The sequence below is a fragment of the Larimichthys crocea genome, chromosome X (genome assembly GCF_000972845.2).
Source record: "Larimichthys crocea isolate SSNF chromosome X, L_crocea_2.0, whole genome shotgun sequence".
In the NCBI taxonomy this organism is placed as follows: domain Eukaryota; kingdom Metazoa; phylum Chordata; class Actinopteri; family Sciaenidae; genus Larimichthys; species Larimichthys crocea.
In genome coordinates this window covers 35,692,672-35,701,627 of record NC_040020.1, presented here as the reverse complement: position 1 = coordinate 35,701,627, position 8,956 = coordinate 35,692,672, and the positions used below count along the sequence as shown (strand labels likewise).

Genomic DNA, 8,956 nt, shown 5'->3' with positions numbered 1-8,956 from the left:
AATATACTCGTGTGACCTTAACTTACCCAGATACATTTAACACACGTCTATTTTAATTCAAACATTATTATACATTCCCACACAAGGTAGCCTGGTTCAACGCACGACTCATTCATTATGACTAACAGCATGGCTGGGAACAGGCTGGAGGCTGGCACGGTGCGCGATGGGTGGCTTCTATTCGTTTAATTGTCCCGTATGCAACGCTGCTTTACATACGGGACAATTAAACGAATAAACTCTTTACTTACCCAGAAGCCGTGCCAGTGCATATTTGGGCATGTGGCATTCAAAAATCATGTTTTTGGTTTTCTTTATTTTCTGCTGGTGAAATTAAAGCTGCAGAGCTTTCTAACAAGCCCTGATTGTCTCCCTGTGTTCAGTATTCTTGTCAGTAAAAGCGGGCGTAAAATGTCAGCCGCAGCGCCACACCTGTCCACACCTGTGTGTGCGCTGCTCGGATCCCACCATTTACAGCCTCACACACACGCTAACACTCACGTTTTTTTTTGGTCAAATTTATCCGTGTTGACAGGGTACCAAACAGAATCTCCACTTCATTCAGTAGAATATCAGACTCTGTAAAATTCATTTTCTTCCTTTGTTCATCACGCGTTATCTGATCGGGCGAAGAGGGTAATCTCAGGTCCAGGCCTATTTAAATAGATTTGCATATGTAAATGGGGCGTGGACAGGGAGGAGTTGCACGTGCGCTCAATTCCATGTTGATTGGCATGTACAAAAGAAACGTGCTTGGATCCATGCTTACGCACACTTTGATACATCTGAATATTTTTGTGCGTACGACAGTTTCCGGGTTCTGGCGTACGGCAAGTTTTAGTAGGAAATCCACGCAAGTATTCGTACATGAGGCCCCTGATGTTTTCAAAGTGATCCTTACATTTTTTTGAGCAGTGTATATTTGACAGTGAACGCATACAAAAACTTGACATATACCAGTACTATCACACATATTATAGCTATTTAAATGTAATAAATGATTATCGTGACTTCAGCATCTCAATGATACAATCAATCAGTCAATACATACCAAGTTCATTTTGCCTTCTTCCACAAAAATTGAAGACTGGGCATTAGAAGTCTTAGAAATTGTTTTCTTGGTCCACCCAAGTTCAAAACCTGCTGGCTCCATGGAGGACGGTAGATCTGTTGAACTTGTATTTCTTCTGATGGTTTCTTTTTTTTTTTATTAAAGAAAGTATCACTCATTGGCCCTGGATATCCTGTGATTCCTCCCTAACACACAGCAGTTTTAAGAGCTTGGTATTATGTGTGTTCATGATCAGTGACACTTCTTAACTTCAGTACATAAATGTCATGTACAAATCATTTTTGCAAGTACTTACTATAGTACAGTACAACAGTTTGCTGCCATACTTACTTTTTAACTCTTCCTTCCACGTTGATCATGAACGTGACCCTGCTCGAGCTTCTCAGCCAATCACAATGCAGTAAGGACCTTCCTGACATGAATACATTCTTCTTTTACATATTGATTATATTCAGACATTTTATTCTTACACATAAGTATTATTTATAATATTACATGTATACATTGAATGCATGTGCATGTCTTTCTGGGAGAGGGCCTATGTGGATTATGGCCTCTGGAAATTTCTAGTGGGACTTCAAGTCTCCTAATATTATTGAAACGCAGCAGTAGTAAAAAGTTTGCAGGAATGAAAAGTTCCCTGCAAAGTTTTGGTCCCTTCAGCCTGTGGAGATCTGCAATATGCCAACAAAGGCAGAGAATACAGGCTACTTTTAATAATTTGCTTTGCTAATGTTTCAGAAATCTAAAACATTTAACACTACATCTCTATTATACTACAGTACTATCACGCTCTACATGGAACTGTACGACTTTCCTTTGTTTGTAAGAAGCTTAATTGTGAGAGATTGTGTGAAAAGTAATTAATTATCTCTGGAAGCAGCAGAAATGACATCTTCAACTTCATTACGTTAAAGCAAAAAAAAAAAAAAAAAAAAAAAAAAAAAAATCGTAGACAAATTCAGCTTTATTGACAAGAACAGTAGTGCTGATACAAGGCAGGAGCTAGGGGGAAGCTCAAAACAGTGCATAACTCAGATACAAAAAAACAGAGAGAGAGAGAGAGAGAGAGAGAGAGAGAGAGAGAGAGAGAGAGAGGAGAATCCCTTTAGTTGTTTCTTTAAAAGGAAGGAATATAAAGTTTAGTTAAAAATGGAACAGACTGAAGCCCCCCCAATGAGAGCCTAACATGTAAACATTTTTTTAAACTTACTTCATATACAGTACAAAACATGCATTCCATAACTATCAGTCTTCGAGCTTGTGTCCATATTGCATTTTTTCCCTGGGTGACACTGTCTTTTTTCAGGTGTTTCCACTGAGGAGAGTGTATACAGCAGCATGTGGCCTCCGGTAGAAAAAGCGAAGAAGCCAACTTTTTTCAGAGCGATCCAATTTATTTCTGCAGGGCTCTGTAACTCAAAAGCACGTTTGTGGAAGCAGATCAGTCGGACACTGAACGTTCTGAATGTTGTTGGTGACTGCTTCTGTGATTTTATAACCCTGTGCACTGTAAGCTGGCTGTTAGCTGTGCAGTTCTCCCTGGTGCCTTGCCTGCTCTTTTCTGCCAGAAAAAAAGATGCTATATGGACACAAGCTCCTTAAAATGTACAATGTTGCACACAATTAAAATCATAATAAAATAAAATAATAATAATAACTACAAACTGTATACATCCGTCACAGACGCTATAAGCAAGACATACTTGGCTATTCCTATTTCTCAGACACTGAAAAACGTCTTTTCAAGCTACCATTAATTTATACACAACATAGTACTGTGCTCTGACTACTGGGCTGTTTTCCACACAGCCTGAGGTAAGCTTTAGCACATGAGACAGAGCTCAATTTCAAAAGTTTAAAAAAAAAAAAAAAAAAAAAAAGTAATAAAATGTGATATAATGCCAAAAATCCTTCAACTCACAAACAACACAAAAGATTTGTTAAAGCCAATGTTGCAGATTGTTCCTTTGTTTTTTTCTCGTGACAACAAAGTTAGTGTGCCAAAAACATCTGATCCCTTCAGCTGACCACATTTCTCTTGATCCAATGACAGACAGCTTCAACCATTAAGTAGTGCAACAAAACTCCAACACATTAAATGATTACAATGACAGAACAAATAGACCCCTCAGTGTTCCCTTTTCTGCTTCCGACCAACATCTACCTCGTCCAGTCCAGTGGCTGATCTGGACTGCTGCAGTTCTCGGAGCTGAGCGTGCGTGCGAGGCGGCTGCTTCTTGAGCTTCTGCAGGTGAACGTCAATGGGGTCGAGTTCGGGCTCAGAGGCGGGAATGGGCAGGTAGCCGCCATCCCTCGGCAGGCACATACACCAGCCAGCGCCAGCTAGGTCCAGCTCACTGTACTCGATCTCTGCCTTCTTGAGCTTGAAGTCGACCATGTCAGCTGACTCACTCATGTCCACCAGCAGGTTCCAGAAGACGCAGCTCAGGATGATCCCCAGCAGCTGCGTGAGATCAGGAGGAATCATGAGCCTAACCCAGCTACAGACAACACTTCATTTATTCATTCATTCTTCATGAATCAATTGTGAAAATGAATGCTGGACTGATGCCAGATCTTCTCTGCTTACAACTTTGGTCAGATGGGTTTAAATGAGCTACATTGATAGTATGAAGTGCTACAGAGTAATGAAAGGGGTGGCTCTGTCTGTGGAAATGAAATGCTCATTAATTTCCCCACAGACACTGCGGGTTGGAGAGCTGAAGGGGCGGTAACCATAACGATAGAGCGTTGGAGGCGTACATCATGAGCACGTGCTGACAATGTTTGTGGAATCACTCATTACCAGAAAGGGGAGACAAAACGTTTGCACATTTCTGCACATTTTAGCCAGAAACATGAAATGACTGACACGAGGGCCAGATGACACTGCTGAGAAAACTACTTTGGAATTCTGAGTCCATTTATTTTGACAGTGATGACACGGTGTTCCACTCAGAACTGCAAAAACAGTGTTTTAATTATGCTACCACTGACTGGCTTCTTCTCCATAGCAATGGCAGCTGAGGCTCATGAGTATTATAGTATTTAGAATTGGGGTGCATTGACAGGGCCTGTAGATAAAGGCTCAGCCTCGTTACATGGGTTGCACACTCTACCATTTGAATACTGTCCTGAATCCACTCCATTCATCCATGCTGGCTTCTACAATGCAGCATTTCACTGCTTTGTGAGAATAGGACAGGTGATCTGGTTGCCTCCCTGATCGACTGTGTTGTCAAAACTTCAGGGTGTGCCAATCTCCAATGGTAAAAATCTGTTATCTGTCTGCTTTCTTTCTTATTAACAGAGAGCTGTGTACAAACATTCAGAGCGCACCATCTGAGAAGCTGCTTAGCTTCCTGTGACGGCCACGGTCACTGCTTCAAATGACAGACGATAGCGCAGCAGATCATCAGATAATTAACAAGGATTCTGTGAGTAACTTGATGACAGGCCGAGATGACTTGACTTGACTGTTGTCTTTTTGTCTTCTCTTTCTGTCTTCTATGAGATTAAAAAAGGGGCATCACTCTGTAACACAGCTGTACAGCTGCAAACAGCTCTTCAGTCGAGACAACCCGTTCACATCAATTTCACCTTTCCTAGATAACATTAACAGGGTTTGAATCATGTAATAATAGCACTACTCTTCACTTATGAAGAGTAGTGTATGTTTTGTGCATGTTTTCATCATGTAAGTGGAGGTCCGCTACAAAACTGTCCTATCACAGAGTACTGGCACTGCTCTGATGAACCTGATCTGGACTGTACTGTTTGTAGAAGAAATACTTCTTTATAGGATCAACACACTGAAAGAAATAAAAAGCACAGCAAAGTGCTTCAAAGTCAGGTCTGTTAAACAAGTTAAGATTGATGTGAGGGCAGAGAATTATCTTTATTTTTAACTGGACCAAGTTTATTTTCCTTTTTATTTATTCTGCAGCAGTGGTGTGTCATTTATGTGACAAGTTTAGGAAAGTATTTACTGTAATTACTCCCCACTGAAGCTCTTCAGTGACAATTCAAAATGGATGCATGGTAAGATTTGTGGACAGATTCACAAATATAGATTTACCAAAAAAAAAAAAAAAAAAAAAAAAAAGTACAAGAACGGTCAGAAAAAAAACTTAGACCACCATCAATGTCAAGCCTTCTGGTGGTGCTAAAACAGGTTTTGTATGTAGCATGGAAAACATCAGATTTACATTATATTCTCAGAAGACAGGAAGTGGTGAGTTCACGGTTCAGATATAAAGGCTAAGTTTGGAGAGGTGCATTTGGTTGGAAAGAGAGCTTCAGCCCTGGTTCAGTGTCAGTGAATCGGTGGGATGAGTTTTAAATTACCTGAGGCAGCCCAATAGTGCAGCACAGTGCAATGGTTATTCCAATGTTGTCACTCATCCAGAGGTTGACTGCATGGATGCAGCCGCGCACATGGATGTCCTCATGCAGGGTTTCACGCTGATACACAGACCAGAAGAAGACATCAAGAACAAAGTCTCACTTTTAAACCCGAGACAGAAAACTAACAAGCTGAAGTGGAACTGTCCAAAGGTGTCACACAGCAGAACGGATTCTTACTTTCACTTAGTTAACTAGATGCTGGAGGATGGAAAAAATTAGTCAATTAGCATAACAGAATCTGCATGTCACTTCCTGCCATCGAGCAGACACACCATGACAAGTCTGTAAATCAAATGAACAGAATATTCTTACAGAATACACCATAGCGTTCTAGGGGCTGTCAGACTTCAATTGCAGCGGAATTTGGATCAATAATAACAACAACAACAACAACAACAACAACAACAATAATAATAATAATAATAATAATAATAATAATAACAACAATATAGTTGCCTAGCAGCATAGCAGGCAAGCCTATGCCTGCTCAGGACGGTGTCATGAGTCCATACACCAAGTTTCATGTCAATACATCAATGCATCGCAGAGATATTGACTTACTTCCTGTTTGGGGGCAAAACTGTTTGGAGTTCAGACATGAAACTTGAACTATCAGCTAGGTGTGGTCTGAAGACCATATCCAATAATAAAAGCTACAAACAATGGGTGCTTTGCAGCTTTGCTGCTAGGCCCCCAATAATAGGAATTTATTTATGTCTGGACACATGATTATCATCACAATTATGATTATCATAAATTTCACTGTGACACGTCAGTGCTGTAGACAGAACTTGTTGCTCTTACCAGTTTGTCCAGAGTCTGGTAACCACACAGAGTGTTGACGACCTCTCCTACCTGTGCAAGAGTCAACATTCAGAGAGTCAGAGACAAGATGAGCAGAGACGCCATTGTAGGGACGTCTGTGACAGTAAGGGTCCTCACAGGGATGTTCCTGTCTGCTATCAAACGGAGTGTGAATTTAAGAGTGTGCAAAATGCTTGCAGCCATGACAGAAACTGATAACAGCAGAAACCTAACCAATGTTCAGCTTTTCTAATCTCTGGGGGCGATGGGTGTCTGTGTGCGAGTGCTGGATGATTCTGATGTTCATTTTCTCCAGTAGAGCTCCACTACTTCCAGAGACTCTATCAGTGCTTTGAGCTCATGGACAGGAGTCACAGCATGTCTCCTGTTAGTGAGACAAGATGCTGTTGTGTCCACTAGAAATGTCTCTTTTGCCTTTGATAAAGCACAAGAAATCTGAACCATCAATCACTGGCATTATCATACAGGATGGCTGTCTGCAGCAGCCCAGTTTCTGCATCACGTGGTTGCAATATTTCCAATTTACATGCTGAAATATGCCCTCAAAGTCTGATGAGATTTGATCCATTTATAGCTTATTTGTCAGATTATAGCATCAATTCCATGTTTGAATTATTGTTTCATCACTCCAGTTACAGTGCAGTAATGTGTTGCTGGGATTTGATCCCAGTTGAAAGTTCATGGCATCTGATGATGCAGGATGACAATGATCAATGATCAATTTTGTGTTTGTTTGTTCAATGTGTATTGACAACACTGACCTTGCGGCGACAACAGGTATATGGAACCCCACAGGCCAGTGGACCAGTACCATTGCAGAAATGGTACTGGTTGACTCCCCAATCTTTATACTCATCCCCTCCGCAACATGAAAACTGGAAAACAGTTTGAGGATGAAGCAATTAGAAAGCAAGCAGGCTCATCTCAAATGAAAATGTCACACATCGAGCTCTTCAATCAAGCAACCCCCCAAACTCCAGCAGCAAACGTCAAAAGTCAACGTCAAGCGCAAGCAGCACTCATGTGAAGACAATCAATTAGAGGCTACCATTTTAAAGTACTGCACAGAGCACATTCAAGTGCCTAATGTGTTCAGGCTCGATGATGAAGGGCATCTCTGTCTCTGTGATCGCCTAGATAACAGCATGTGGCAGTTCTACCCAGAACCACACTGGCTGTGCAGATAAGACAGCAGTGGGAGAAGCTAAAGAAAGGATGTACACAAGATGGGAAGCAGGATTTACTGCCCTTTCTACTGATGTAGGTGTTCAAAGAACAGCAAGTGTCCCTGAAGGAAAGCTTCCAAACAATTGTTTTAAAGTTCAAGCTCAAAGACACTGAACCCATACAGTACAATATATTCTTCATTTGAACGAATACTGATGTCAGCTCTGCTGTTATTACTCAGATGAGATACACAGACTTGATAAGTTTAGTAGCTGCCCCCCCCATCCATCCATCCATCCATCCATCCATCCATCCATCGGTTTTCAGAAAACATAAATGATAGAGAGCTCTGTTCTTCACGGAACCATCTTTGATTCAGCTACATGAACCATAATAATTGTGTATCACATGATAGGTCACTCTCCCTGACATATCAGGTAGTTTGCTCATTAGAGAAACCTCTAAAGCCTTCTCACTTTCAAGATGGTTGACATGTTTAAAAACAGACAAATCCCTGGACAGCGCTCGTCTTGTTAGATATCTTCAGTACATCATGAAAGGATAATGCAACCAGAGGGTTTCAAGGGATGGATGTTTGTTCACCATGCCACCACTCTAAGAACATTTGTGGCAAGATACATGTGGGACAAAGCAGTAGAAAGTAGAGTTGCACGATACCCACGGTATACACGGTACCCTGTGGTGTCAAATCGTAACGGTTCCTACTATACTAGAAATTCTACACGATGGTACTACCGTGGCTTACTATACTACTGGTGCCAGTCTCCGCTACATAGCAGCCGCCTCTACTCTCCTCTCGGCTTCTCACTGCATGCTACTCCCTCGTAAACAAACCACCATGGCAACTACTGCAACTGAACTACACAGCTACTGAATGATTAGCAGGGTGTCTGCAGGGTTTAGTCAGTCAAATTTATGACTTTTTAAGACCTTTTTATGACCATTTTGATTTAAATTTATGACCTACACGAACTATTAAAAAAAACATATTAGTCATTAAAATTCCTTTCTAGTTTTTTTTTATTTACAGCAACAAGTTTTTTTATTGACAGCAACAAATTGTATATTTTTCAAATTGTACATCAACAAATTGTATATCGACGCAGTACCTTCCACACTAACAAGTCGTCAGTCAGTCAGTCAGTCAGTCAGTCAGTCAGTCAGTCAGTCAGTATGTACCTCAGTTCTTGGTATTTGTTGTTCGCGACAGACTTTAGCCATCTCTTCATCTCATCATCGTCGAGCCATGCCAAGTTAAACGTACACTTTCCCATAGTTCAAAGTCAATTAATCAGACCCACGACCTACATAAATGCGATGAGGTAGGGAGACCGATAACCGTTTGCCACCAGAGACCATGAAGTAGGGCTCTTCTCGCGCGCGAGTTATGCGAAAGTCCTTACGACGACTGACGTCTGTTACGATGCACTGCCGCATTAATGGACCTTGTAGTTCTGGAAT

At 41.2% G+C, this 8,956-nt stretch overlaps 1 protein-coding gene across 1 annotated transcript in view; it reads right to left on the bottom strand.

The window, feature by feature from the left end:
• Positions 1 to 2,021: 2,021 nt before the first annotated feature.
• Positions 2,022 to 8,956, bottom strand: part of zgc:110329 (tetraspanin-15) — a 44,710-nt gene continuing 37,775 nt past the window's right edge. The window contains exons 5-8 of the mRNA XM_010755881.3: positions 7,069 to 7,182; positions 6,287 to 6,337; positions 5,423 to 5,539; positions 2,022 to 3,539 (exon numbers count right to left, since the gene is read on the bottom strand). Of these exons, the coding sequence (XP_010754183.1) occupies positions 3,204 to 3,539; positions 5,423 to 5,539; positions 6,287 to 6,337; positions 7,069 to 7,182 (618 nt within the window). The 3' untranslated portion in view covers positions 2,022 to 3,203. The remainder of the gene's footprint in view (positions 3,540 to 5,422; positions 5,540 to 6,286; positions 6,338 to 7,068; positions 7,183 to 8,956) is intronic.